Here is a 13875-nt window from a genome sequence, read left to right on the forward strand (position 1 = left end):
CATCCTATGTTCTGTGGCCAGAACCGCCATTTGCTGAAACACACGCCTGATGTCTTCTGCTTAGAAGTTCTCATGAGTCCCTTTGAAACCCAGACCTGGTAACCTGATTGGCTGTGTGTGACCACATCATGATCACTCCTCTGCCCATGTGAGTGCGTGCTCCGGGAAGCAAGTCCCGCTCTCACTTCTGCCTGCTGCTTATACCTCTGAACCTCTAGCTCTTCCGCCCTCAGAGATTCTGTCCCGATGATGCTTAAGATTTAGATCAGGGGTTACCTTTCAGCAAAAATATTTCTGAGCAGAACAAATGACCCATTCTCTCTGTTTTCATTCCCATCGCATACCTGATACATTCCCTTACATAGTCCCTGTCACACTTTTGGATTTGTCTCTCTCCCCCCACACAGGGCTTCATGCAGCTGTACGTTCTGTGGTGGGCTATGACTCACCATTCATCTCTGAGTTCCTATTCATCTTGAATTTCTCGATATTGTTGTAGGCACTCGATAAGTGAATGACTTTGCAGGAGAGCGGAGAAGAATGTGGTAAAGGAAAGGTGAATACCCTGGCGTGGGTGGGAATCCACATCGCCTCTCTCTGTGTGAAAGGCATCTAGAACTGCGGAAGAGGGGTACCGTGCATTAACACTTGTATGAGACACCCCCCCCTCCCAACAATTCCAACATGAACGTCGAGGTGGATGCTCTCTGATGCTGCCCTTGACAGTTCATCTGCCCTTTGCTCCTTTGAGCTGCTTCCTTTCCGGATGCTCAGTGTTCTGCCTTTGTGTTCCGTCTCACCACTCCTGTGTGTGGGGAACAGTTCCTAGCGACCGTGTGCTGTTGACATTGGCATGGCCATGTCAAGAATTATAGCCTAAGACCCACTGGAAAATTGCAAGAGATGGCAGAGCCTTCTTCTAGTCCTTGTTAACAGTGTGTATAAATAATGTCCCCAATATCTTTCTTCCTGTGGATATTTGTGGACTAAAGACTGCTCCCCTACAGAGACTACTCCTACCAAGTCCAGGCCTTGCAGCTCAGTTTCCCTTGTCTACTTCCAGCTTACCTTTGGCACTACTGCTCCACCGCCCATTGAACTCATGCTCTGGGAAGCAAGCTCCGCTCTCACTTGTTTTGAGCTAAACCTGTCTTCTCGATCCAGCAGTAAACCACACACCCTGCCTTCTGTTTATCTATAGTTAAGAAACCAGTCTCCGTGTTCAACTGTATAGAATAAACACACTGAGCTTCCAGTGTGCTGAGGTTTCTCCATCAGAGAGCCCAGTCCAGCCCATCCAAGTATCTGTCCACACGTTTCTGTGTGTCTGTCTTTGTTTCCATTCCATCACTGTCCCTGGCAGTCTGACCTTGGAACTGTGTGGGCCGAGGCACCTACCCACATTCTGGGAGTGAGGTCATCAGATGATGTATTTTTTTGTAGCTCACTTCTATCCCTTGGGTTTTTTTCTGTCTGTGACTGGGGTCAGGGAAAGCCTCTGAATGAAAGTGCTCAGTTCTCTGAGCAAGAACCTTTCAGCTTAACTGTCAAGACCTAGTGTTCAAGACATTTTGGCCTCGTGAAATCCAACTGGCCAGGCCCCCCCCCCCCTCTTTTTTCTTCTGGGCTTTCAGACACTTCTTGGTCATTGGGATCAGAATTGATCTGTTTACCATTCTGGGACTTGTCAGTGTTACTTGGGTTTCCAAAAGGTGCTAATATTGGAACAGAAACAGAAGCACAAGGCAAAATCAGAATCGGGACTCATAACAGAGAAAATAGCCTTACTTCATCTCCAGCCCTGTAAATTACAAACAATTTACAGATTGAAGTATCAGTCGGTAAGGGCTCCCAGGGCTTCAAGTCCTCATAATTAACTTGATTAGTGGATCACAATTGAGACATAATGAGAGCAGGTGTACATTTGGGAGCCTTGTATCTGGCTAAAAATATAGACTTGACAAACCACCTGCCACTCCTCTCTTTCTCCTTCCTCCAGGGAAGTCCTAGACACTGAATAAATTTTAGGAGGATCATATCTTTAGTCAGAAAGTTTTCTACATTGTAGAAATAACAGTGTATAGAAAATTATAAAGAGAGTATAAATGAATAAAAATCTTGGCTAGAGATTTTTTTGTTGTTTCCTCTGTCTTTTTAAAGGGTTTTTTTTTTTTCCATATTTGAGGTCATGCTGCTTTGTCCTTTTCTTCTGCACATTATCCTTGGGCGGACCCTTTTGGGGAAAGTATTCAGAGAGCTAATTCAAGCAGAGGAGGTTCTGACCCCAGGTAGAGCACAAAAGCATCACTTAATTCAGCATCCTGCATCACCCAAATTTGGAGCCTAAGACAGCAAGCTCTGAGATGAAACACGACACAGATCTATGAACTATAGCACATCCTCCCAGTCTTTGCTTATGATATAATTACCACTGTTCTTGGCAGTTGACATGGAGGGCATCGTGAACTTTATATTTACATTGTTAGTCTTTAAAGCTTTAAAAAAATGAAAGAATGTAGCTCTCGTTTACCAGAAAGCTTCCAGATTGAAAATGCTTCCGTTTCCAGTAGAGTCTTCGGTTTAGTTGTTTTGTTTTGTTTTTAACTCAGAATCACTGAGGGCGATTTTTGCTGTGTGAGGTTGGGGAGGATGACGAACCCAATAGGTAGCACCAAGGAAAGAAGGATGAGCCAAACTCAGGTTTTTAAAAATATGTGGTTCTTGCTTTAAAGTCCTACCTCATCTCTTTCTCCTGGAACAAAGAGCAGAAAGAGGCAGCAATCTGATTTTTATCTGTGTTCTTTAAAAAGCCCCACGTTAAGCAGGATCATGTGCATGCATGCCTGTGTCTGCAGTGAAATCATGTTTTAAAGAGGACTCAGCTGCATTATATTTATAACTGTGTTGCTCCCAGCTCCCAGCATGTCTCCTGGTGGTGGCTCATGTCTCTGTTCTCTGTGTCCTGATTTCTGTTCTAAAGTATGCTGCTTTGAAGAAAGTAGACGTTTGTCCATTCCCTCTCCTCACCAAACCCCATTCTAGTCGTGACTTTCCCGGACTCCTACTCTGGTCCAACGAAGGATCTTGTTCAGACATGTTGGGCTCATTGCAGGAGAGAGTGTGACCTGCTGGGGACCAACCCCTGCCTTTGTATGGATCAACCAGTCTCTACCTAGAGTCCTGCTCTGCTTGGCTGGTGTAAATGGACAACAAAAACTTAGTCACATCACGGGCTCATCTGTAAATACTAACCGGACAGCTTCCTTAGAAAAGAAAAAAAAGTTACTTTATAAAGTTTATTGAAAGTACTTGAGGAAGGAAGTTAAAATGCAGATTTCCAGGCTCTATATTGATTTTGATTTCATTATTTTTAATTAAGATTCTGGGTGTCCCGTATTTTACTATCCACCACCAATATGATAAAAAATAATGCCATTGTCGCAGCATCTGTCCAGCCCCATCCTTTAGGTTGTGTGTGTTGGATCAGTAGGGGTAGCCTAGTGTTTTCATATTGACCATTTATCACCTTGATAACGATGTGCATTGGAGAGGGGCACATAGTTCAGTTTAGGTGTAGCTTAGGGTCCTACCCCCTCGGGTACATTTGGGATGGACAACTGTATCTCTCTAGTTGTGAAGTTAACGTGCAGTATGAGGCACTGCAAATAGTTCCGAGGATGAAAGACAGGGCACCTGCAGTCTATGGTTCACTATGACATAGCTCTTCTGCAAGACTCCTGATTCGTGTTGACATACATAGGGATGTGCTCCGAGCACACATTCAAAGTTCACGTCTGTGAGCATTCACTTTTCAATTCAGCCCACCTCCCATACTTCCCCATCCGTATAAACTTGCTCCTATGTCTAAGTATTGCACAAAATGCTCAGCCAGATATTGTCTATACATACATAGACTTGCAGGAAATAGCAGAGCATACATAGCACAAATACACTGCTAGTACAACCCTTTGATGTAGACATGCTTTTTGTAGTGGGACGCATACATGTTGGAGTCAGAAAGACGAGGTCAAATTTTGGCTCTACCATTTACTGGCTACTTGATCATAAAGCTGTTAGTTACAATCTGTATGTCCAAGTCTCCTAATCAGGATTAAATGAGGAATCTTGGAAAACATCCATAACCATGCTTGGCTCTAATAAGAAGCCTACAGATGTTAAGGTCCTCCTTTATTTTTAATTTTCTGGGCGCTAAAGGGAATAACTCTTGAATTTCTCTCAGAGGGCTGCTTATTCAGGGTTCTTAATGATACACATTAGAAATAATCCAGGCCAAACGAAGTAAAAAAGACCATTTATGAAAATGTAGTGGGTGTATGAAAGCGTAGCGAGTCCCATTCTTCCCAGAATGCTGAGGACCCAGATGCAGGAGACAGGTTGAAACCTGGAGAGGCCACCCAGGACCACAGCTCAGATCACACCCCAGAGCAGTGTAGCCCCCTGACTTCATCCAGCGCTGGCCCTGGTCCCCCAGATGCCTTTGCTGCCTCATGGCAAAATCAACCCCCCAGTGTCCCTGCTGGCACTACTTGATCCACTGTGAGAAAACTGAGTTCGAGGTCACCCTAACGTGCTGGGGGCGGGGCCTAGACTTCCAACTTTGGCGGTTAGGGGGTGACTAAACTTTCTGACTTCTGTATTTGGAACCGTTCAGATATGTGGGCAGAACTCAGAAAGCTCGTTGTGCCAAAAGACTGCCATCCAGGACCTCCTCCTTCTTCCACACGCGTACACGCGTCCTGGCGTATATCACTGCTGCCTCGCTTACATCCATTCTTAGGGAGAGGATTTTTCTGTTGCAGGAATTCAAGGGCTGTTTTAGGTTCTTGAGCGCTCTTTCTCCCTTCCTCTAGATAGAATATGGTTGCCTGCTTCTTGACCACCACCAACCCTGAACAGCCCACATCTTGCCCCATCTTTCAAGTGTTAACACAAATGTCTCTTATATAGTGGTCCTCAGTCCCAACCCATGACTAACTTGTCCACCAGACCCTTTCCCTAAGTCTCCCAACATGACATTGACCCAATTTTTACAATGAATATGCATTATGCCTCTAATAGTCCGGCCTTTGTTTCCTGAACCCAAGATGTGGCTCCTCAAGGACAAAATGGCCGTAATAATACTCATACCCCCTGCAGCCTTAGTTCTTAACACCCAGTGGGGCCTTAATATATATTTGCTGATCCAAGAACGCATTTCTCAACATATTGTGACTCCTTTCCAATAGACAGGAGATATCTCCATTGTAGGCATAACCTATATAAATGTGCTTTGCAATTGGCGAACGTATAGGTATAGGTCATTTTGGTCACTTTTTTATATTTATTTATTTATTTATTTATTTATTTATTTATTTATTTATTTTGCATACAATATCCTGTCTGTGTGTATGTCTGCAGGCCAGAAGAGGGCACTTTTTTAAAACTTATTTTTCTATTTAAAAAGACCTTAAATCATACCTGTTTTAGAAAAATGTTGCATAATGGTTTTGTCCTCTGTGAATGCCAATTTGACTGAGGCCTTTTCTCTTTGAACCAGATCCACCAGAGCATAGCAAAAACAGCCACATTGCTCTGCCTTCAGGAGTTGCTAGTCTAAGCCTCATGAGAAGTTATGTCAAGTTCTTTCAGCCTCTCAGTCCCTATCACCTAGTTCAGGTGCAAACTGTCACTGGCATCCGGGGGCATAGATTCCCAGCCTGCATAGTGGCCTGGGCAGAGCACGGAGGCAGCCCCTGCCTCATGGTCCGCCCTCCGGGGTGGACTTCGCTGCTGGGCTCTGACCTCCCGCCCCCACAACCCTAGAGGCGGCACGTGACCGAGAAACTTTGGCGGGCGGCGGCGCGGGCGGCGGCGCGGGTGGCGGCGCGGCGGCCGAGCTCCCCCGCGCGGCGAGCTCTGCTGCGGGGAGGCGCTCGGCCCGCGCCGCGCTGCCTGTGCGTGCGGGAACGGCCCCCGCAGCCCAAGCGGACTCTGGAGCAGGCGGCAGCGCGCGTCTGGCAGGCGGCGGCGTCCAGCGCCCGGGGCCGGGCTGCGCGGCCAGCCCCGAGGGCTGCGGCGCCAGGGAAGCGCGCCGCCCGCGCTCTGCCGCCGCCCGCTGCCGCGAGGTCGTCCGGATCCTCGCGTGGTAGCCGCTGCCCACTTTCCCCACTCCGGATCTGGATGGGAAGTTGGGGAAGATGGACAGGGTCGTGTTGGGGTGGACCGCTGTCTTCTGGTTAACAGGTAATAGTCGTTTGCCACGGCGACGGATAACTTTAAATGGATTCCCACAGTGGTGGTGTTCCACTCCACCCTCATTTTCCTCCTTTTTGACCGTGTTAAAGCTGCTGCTGCAGCTGGTGTGTGTGTGTGTGTGTGTGTGTGTGTGTGTGTGTGTGTGTGTGTGTGTGTGGTTGGTGGGGGAGGCAGGGGAGAAGCCGATTGCAAAGGAGCTGGATGGAGGAGATGCAGGTGTTAGACTCACTAGCGATATGAGGTTGTTCTTAGGACGTACATTTCCCCTCCAGACAATGGTTCTTCCTTCTTCTTTCTCTGAGTTTGATAAGCTGGGAGTCTTGGGCAGTGTCTGGGAAAAGCTCTGAAGGGGTTGATTCATGAAGAGGACTCATTTTTTAGAGGGTGGGGGGTGCAAGGGATTGTCTCCCCAGCTACTTCCCTAGATAGAGACGAGGGAGACCCAGGGGCTTTTGTGGCTCTCTGGCTACAGGGGAAGGGGTCTGGGAAGATGGAAACAGGCTGTCATGATTGGTCCTGGAACTTAAGACTTGATTAGTCTCACTGGAGCCATTTGGAGAAGATAATAGATCAGCTCCCCTTCCCCCAGTAAGGTTAATTCCTATGGTTCAGAGGCACGGAACTTTCCCGGTGCCTTCGGTGCACCCCTTCCCCTCTTCGTGAACTTTCTTCCCATCTTCTGGTCCTAGCAAAGGTCCTTGTTTGTAACGCTTTGTCCAATGTGTCCATTCTGGGTTCAGGAACAAGGTGGTCCTGGGGTGGCCACCTCAGAATGAATCACAGAGCAGCCCTGCTGAAGGATAGATGGGACCAAGTGAGAAGGGTTTGGGTAGCTTGGGGTAGGTCAGAAGTCACCAAAGAGACAGAGTCAAGGAAACAGAATAAGGTGTTAAAAGGTCATTCGGATGGGATGGGGGCAATGGTGGGCAGAAGAGAAAAGAGCAAATAGCAACAAGAAGAAAAAAAGTTTGTGTCCTCTAGGGCATCCACTAGATTGTGGGGTTGGGGGGGTGGCACAGGAATCAAGACACTAGGAAAATGGGAACCTGCTTAAAACACCCAAAGCAAATCACCGAAACAGAAGAAAATACAGTAAAGGAGGAAGAAAGGCAAATGCCCCTATCTTCTTCAGCTTCAGAATGAAATTGCCATTGCCTGAGTTCCTTCCCTATTGCAAATGATAGGCCTTGACTCTGTTCTTGCCCCCAGCTGGGATGAGGTGGGGGGGGGGCACCCTCAGCAGAGTTAGCCTCTTATCTTGGCTGCTCTGAGTTCATCCCTCCCACATTATTCAGATATGAATCATCTAATTCCAGGGTTTGGCTGATCCATGCTTCCCCCTCCTCTGGCCTCCAGTGCTTTCCACTGCCACCCTCACAGATTCCAACTCTTTGGGTTGTCTCTAGGGCTCAGTTGCCTTCTTCAAGAGGGAACTTGGCCCTGCAGCCTGTGTCATCAGGCTTTTCTGAAGTCAGCCAGGCATCTTAGGAGGGGTCCATGACTCAGGGGTGCTTTCCTGGACCCTGCCCCCCTACTGGGTCTGCCCAAGAGAAGTACTCTGGGACTCACAGAGAGTGGGAGAAGAACATATGGTCTCTCTAGATGGCTAACAGTTTCTTATGAAATGGAATCCTATTAGTGGGGGGACCACAGGCACTCTCATTCAGCCTCCCCTGGCTATAGAAATAGAGGTACAGAGAAGCCATATACGTATTTGTGGTTGGGGCTAAATGCCAGTCCTCCCGACCCGAGCCAATTTTATTGGCACCAGCTCCACCTGCTTCGCTGGGTTTCTCTTCCCGTGGGAGGCTCTGTTGCTTTATTTTTGTTTGGAGGGAGGTGCTGCATTGTTCCTGCCTTCTGCCGTCTGCACCTGGAGAGCTGTTTCTGCCTGGAAACCGGCAACAGGTTACTGAGCAGGGTATCTCTGCTGCAGATGGCAGGGGTGATCTGCATGTGATGCCATGACTATCTGGGTGATGCCATGACTACCTGCCCCTGACATCCCCTGACGTCCCCCATTCCCTGTTGTCGGAGGTGCTGATGGTCAAGGCGCCTCTCAGCCCCTGCAAAGTGTGAGAAGCTAACAATGGCTGCCAGAGAAGGGGTGGGGGTGGGGAGAGAGAGAGAGAGAGAGAGAGAGAGAGAGAGAGAGAGAGAGAGAGAGAGAGAGAGAGAGAGAGAGAGAGAGAGAGAGAGATCAAGGCTGAAAGGGATTTAGACTCATTCCCCACACAGGAACCATAGGAGATAAGGTAAGAAATTCTGGTCCAGCTCAATCAATGAATTCTCTCTTGAGACATGGTAAAGATGGAGAGGGAGAAATGGGGAAAAGGCAGATTAAAAATGAGACAGAGAGCCAAGAACAAACCACATTCATTCTCTCCCGCCCTCCCTTCCCCCGTGCCCCCCCTCTCTCTTTACCATTCTACCCCCCTGCATCGCTTTAAGGCAGGCTGAGCAATTTCTAATCAACACTTGGGTTCTTTTCCTCAGGCTGTAACAGCTCCTTCCTTGTCTTTCATTGCTAAAATCCCCTACTTCTTCCTGCTATATATTTAGCCTCATGATTTCTCATTGTCATTGCAGGGCTGCTTCCTGCAGTAGATTGGTTTTGTTGTTGTTGTTGTTGTTTTGAACAAAACAAAATGCTTACCAGCTGCTATTTTAGCAACAGGTGCCATCTAGCAACCAGACTTGAAGAAGGACTCATTCTGTCTTTGTTCCCCAGTACGGGTGACGTTCGGTTTGTCTTCTCTGGTGGCAGAGGCTGTGAGAAAGGCCGTGATTCTACTCCGAGGGAGTCCACTCCATGAGCTAGCTGTAGGTTTTCCTGGAGACTCTCGAGTGTCTATGTGATGGAGACTATATGTTCCCTCGGCGTTTCTGTTGCCACTCTTTCGTCCGCTTAACCCGCTCTGAAGGCGTGTGCTCAATTCCTGTGGTGTCTAAGTGTGATGAGAGTTGCCGAGAATAAAGCTCCCAGAGAGACGGTTCTTACCCTCAGAGTAGGGTCAGTCTGGTTGGTGACTAGGCACACTCAGGTAATTTGTTAGGATGGTTGGTGGTGCTGTAAGAACTACCTTGGTGCTGTGGCACATGGAATAGGCATATTCAGTCCAAATCAGGGGGTTCCAGTCCAAACTGACTGTGAACTGAAGTTCCTGAAGAGACGACGTTTGAATTGAGACTTCATTTTTTTTTTTTCATGCCATGATCTGGCATTGTGCTGGGATTAACAAGATGAGTAAACTATGTTCTCTGCCTTCTAAGAGCTCAGTTTGGAGGCCGAGACACCGGCTGTGTGACGGTGGACAGCAGTATCAGCACTGTGTGAGAGCAATAAGAAACCTTCCCTAAAGTATTGTGAGGTACCTCAGAAAACCCTCCTAACCCAGTCTAGATGAGCCGGGGAGGCACTGAAGAGTGGCTGTTCCCTGGGCCACTTTGCTATCGGATGACCATGGAGGGATAGTGGGTATGGAGACTTAGAGTGTTATTAGTCCTAGGAAAGGAAGACTCCCTTTTAGAGATTGCTGGTACATCAACCTCCATCATCCTCTTTTACATCCTGTACAGAGACTCTGTTCTTTCCCTTCTATTTTCTGCCATCTTCCCCAGAAATGGCATTGTTTGTGCCAAACTTTTTTCGTTACTTTGTCATAGCTGTCCCCATCCCCAAGCCTGGATGCTTCCCACTGGGTTAGAAGAAGATGGCATGAATCTGCTGAGTGGCTGCTTTGCAAAGATTCGAGTATTGGTATTGTTTGTATTATCGTATGCTCTATGCTACTGTGTGCTAGGAGCTAGGAGCTTTACTCCAAATACTTAATGCTTGGTCTAATGTTAGCCGTCTTAGTACTGCAATTTGATGGATGGAAGACTCCCTGACCTGGGACTTGAAGGTTGAGTTCAAAGACTAGCTCTTCCATAAATAGCTGTAGAGCCCTGGGCAGGTTTATATCTTGATCTCATAGTCTGTTAAACTATGGGGTGATTTCTAGGGTTCCTTTTGGCTATGTGATTCTGAGCCTGAACTTTGTCTCTATTGAATTTGGATGACCTGGATATCAAAACTCAGAGTGACTGGTCTGTTCATTCTTTTATAATTCACCCCGTGAAAGAAACCGAGGTAATCTCGGCTTTCTTTAGTGATTAGAATGAAAAACATCAGCTAGGAGGGGGGAATCTGTTGTTGGGATTTTAAGAAGAACAAATGGGTTAGCATTAAGTTTTTGGAAGAGAAGGTTGTGGTCACTGTGGGAACTGGTAGAGGGAGGTGAACACATTAGATAGGTGGGCTAAATCCTCCTACAGCCAGCATGGGCCTGGAATATCCCTTCATTTTCCAGGACTCATCTTTTCCCTCCCTTGGCATTTATCCTTCTTTTTCTTTGGTCAGAAATACATAGAAAAGTAATGGCTTGTGGGGGTGTCCTTACTTTGTGCTATGATCTATTTCTCTGTGTTGGGTAGCTTTCATATATATTGTCTCAGTGATCCTTATGCTCAAGAAGACCAAGGCTCAGAAGAAATAAGGAATGTATCTGTCTATGTGGTTTTATTTATTGAAAAATGCATGAAATACAGTGTGTCTCCACGTTAGCATAAGTTGACTGTTTCAAGTGCCAGAATCCAAGGGAATCATTCTATTTTGGTTAAGGTGGCTCAAACTATAACTCTTTTTTTTTTTTTTTTTTTTTCAGGGTTAATTAGTTACCGTGGCTCCCTGATGTCCAGTGTCTGAAATCATTCCATGTATTTGGCCAGGTATATAGTTGCTTCAGGTTGTTGGATGAATCTGGGTTCCCTGTTACTCCACCTTGATCCAAACGACTTTCTCTTATTTTAACACTTAAACACACACACACACTCAATTACTCAATATCTAGATAGGTGGTCAGGATAGATCACCCTGAAGAGTAGGTGACTTTTAAAATGCAAAAAAGGGAGAAAGGAACAGAGAGATATGGACTACACAAAGGCTCAGATAATGAAGTTCTAGGCATGTCCTCAGAACAGATGAAAGCCTGCTTGGTAGTGGTAGCATGATTCTGTTCAGACAGAGAATGGTGTATATTGAAGCTGGAACGATGAAGAAGGGCTTGGGCATGGTCATTATGAAGAATTCAAATTGCAATCTCAATAAAATGGCCATTTAAGGGTTTTATGTTATAATATTTAATGGACAGAATGCATACATTTATTATATACACATGATATTTTTATATATGCACACACCACGAAATGGCTAAATCGAGATAATTAATATATGTATTACCTTTTGTACTTGTTTTGTGTGTGTGTGTGTGTGTGTGTGTGTGGTGGAGAACACCTTAAATCTCTTTCTACAGTTGTGTTTATTTGTTTGGGGAGGTGTGCATGTGCTGTGGCAAGTAAGGGAAATCAGAGGATCAGAGGGCAGCCTGTGGGAATCCATTCTCTCCTTTCACCGCATGGGTTCTGAGACCAGATGCAGGCCTTCAGGTTGGTAGCCAACACCTTTATCTGCTGAGCCATCTCTCTGGACCAGAAACTATTCTTATTTAAATGCTTTTAGAAGCATGTCATGATATGATTTATAGTTTAATATCAGTGTTTCTTCAGTTATAGTTAAGGTCAGTACTGTTTGGAGAATGATTCACGGCGGCGGTAAGAATGGGAGCTGGCGAGATGGCTCCTTAATTAAAGATGTTGAGAAACTGGACAGCCAGAGTTCAACTCTCAGAGCCCACATGGTAGTGGAAGACAGTTGACTCTTGCAGGTTGTCCTCACACCTCCACACGTGCACCATGCCGCCCCCCATATTTTTTTTTAAGTAGTAAGAATTGGCAGGGTAAGACCTGTTAGGAAGTTCCTTCAAAAGTCAAGGTGACAAGAGCTATGGGTGAGTCTGAGTGGTAGAGTGCTTGCCAGCATCCCTGGGGTCACTAGCGTCACAAGATGAGGAAAGAGAGTCCAGGGGAACACTGCATGTGAGGGCATCACAAGCTAAAGGCCAACCTATATAATTTATTGATACCTAGCCTCAACATGCTAAGATTGAAAATCACTGGGGATGTAGCTTAATGGTTCTTAATTGTAACTTCAAAGTTCTTGCCTAGCATGCACGAGGTCTTAGGACCTTTAGGATTCAATCCCTAGGACCTGCGGGACTTAGAAAAGTCTAGGTGCAAGTGAACTTAGATGGAGACCTAGAATAGGCATGCACAGGCAGACATGGAAAGCAAGGAAGGGCTAGAATTGTAATTCAGGGAAAAGCAGAACTTATAGATCGCATGTAAAAATGAGGGACTTGGTTACAGTAACCTAAAGGTCTGTGCCTGAGGAACGAAGTGGCAGGTGATGCTTTTGTTGTGTTGGGAAGGATCTAGGATAGAGGGAGACGGTGTTGGGGCTAAGGAGGTCCAAAGCACCGTGAAAGCTCCATTATCTGTTCATCTCATCCTTTGACACACGTCTTCATTATTAAGTCATAAATAAACAAACAACTTTATTTTTCAACCAGACCAATTGTGCTATTCAGAAATTTTAGAGGATGGCAGACTTTGGTTGGGGTGGTCTGGGGATTAGTGGCTCCATTGTGGACAAGTTAATTTCTAGATGCCTATTATGTATTCCAGTGAGGATATAAAGTGGGCAAGAGGCCATATAAGTTTGGAGTTCTGGCCCTGAGATAGAATTTGGAAGTAAGCCACATAAAGATGCTATTTAAATTTGTGGAAATGGACGAGATAACCTAGGGAGAGAGTAGAGAAGCAAAAAGAGAGACCCAAGATGGAGTGCCAAGAAACACAAGCACTTAGAAAGAAGATCAAGTAAAGGTGACTAAGAAGAAGTATAGGGAGAATTAGAAAGAAAATGAGGCAAACCAAGGGATGAGAAACCCTACCAGGCAGCAGTTCATATACTCGGTACACATTTAATAAGAGCCTCCTGAGCACCTGTTCTGTTATAGTTAAAGGATTAGATTGGATAAAACAAAGGTTATAATAAGGAAAATGAATAATAAAGAAATAAACAATTATGTGTCTACTTAGATATAAGAACATTGTGTTGCAGAAGTCCAATGAAGAAAAATAGAATAAGGGGATAGTAATGGACGAAGCCTGAAAGTTAGGGTGGTCAGAAAAGTTCTCGCTGTGGCAGCACATATACATATACATATACATATACATATACATATACATATACATATACATATACACATATACATACACATACACATACACATACATATACATATACATCCTAAAATTAAAACGGTCAGAAAAGCCCCTGGGTAAGACAACAAAATGTGGACAGACCGGAAGCAATTGAAAAACCATGAAAGTCCTAGATATCAATCCAGGCAGGAAGGACAGCAAACACGCAGGTGACATGGGAGTGTGTCAGGTGTGTTTGAATAGCAGCAAAGCCGCTCCTATAAGCAGAATAAGGGGGAAGGTAAGGGTATCAGATGGTGAGTGAGGGCCAAGCCACACAGGACTCACAAGGCCACCATAAAGACTTAGATTTTAATCTAAATGAGGAAAGGCACCGGAGATTTGGGTTCTCTCTCTCTCTCTCTCTCTCTCTCTCTCTCTCTCTCTCCCTCTCCCTCTCCCTCTCCCTCTCCC

The 13875-nt window shown here is 45.9% G+C and overlaps 1 protein-coding gene across 2 annotated transcripts in view; it reads left to right on the forward strand.

The window, feature by feature from the left end:
- The first annotated feature begins 5830 nt into the window (after positions 1-5830).
- Ildr2 (immunoglobulin like domain containing receptor 2) overlaps positions 5831-13875 on the forward strand; it is a 64602-nt gene continuing 56557 nt past the window's right edge. Inside the window, exon 1 of one of the 2 annotated variants that reach the window (XM_050158349.1) lies at positions 5831-6243. In XM_050158349.1, coding sequence (XP_050014306.1) covers positions 6198-6243 — 46 coding nt within the window. In that variant the 5' untranslated portion in view covers positions 5831-6197. The remainder of the gene's footprint in view (positions 6244-13875) is intronic. The other variant, XM_050158350.1, reaches the window with a different exon arrangement.

Source organism: Alexandromys fortis, unplaced genomic scaffold (assembly GCF_014885135.2).
Source record: "Alexandromys fortis isolate MF-2015 unplaced genomic scaffold, M_Fortis_MF-2015_v1.1 scaffold_97, whole genome shotgun sequence".
In the NCBI taxonomy this organism is placed as follows: Eukaryota; Metazoa; Chordata; class Mammalia; order Rodentia; family Cricetidae; genus Alexandromys; species Alexandromys fortis.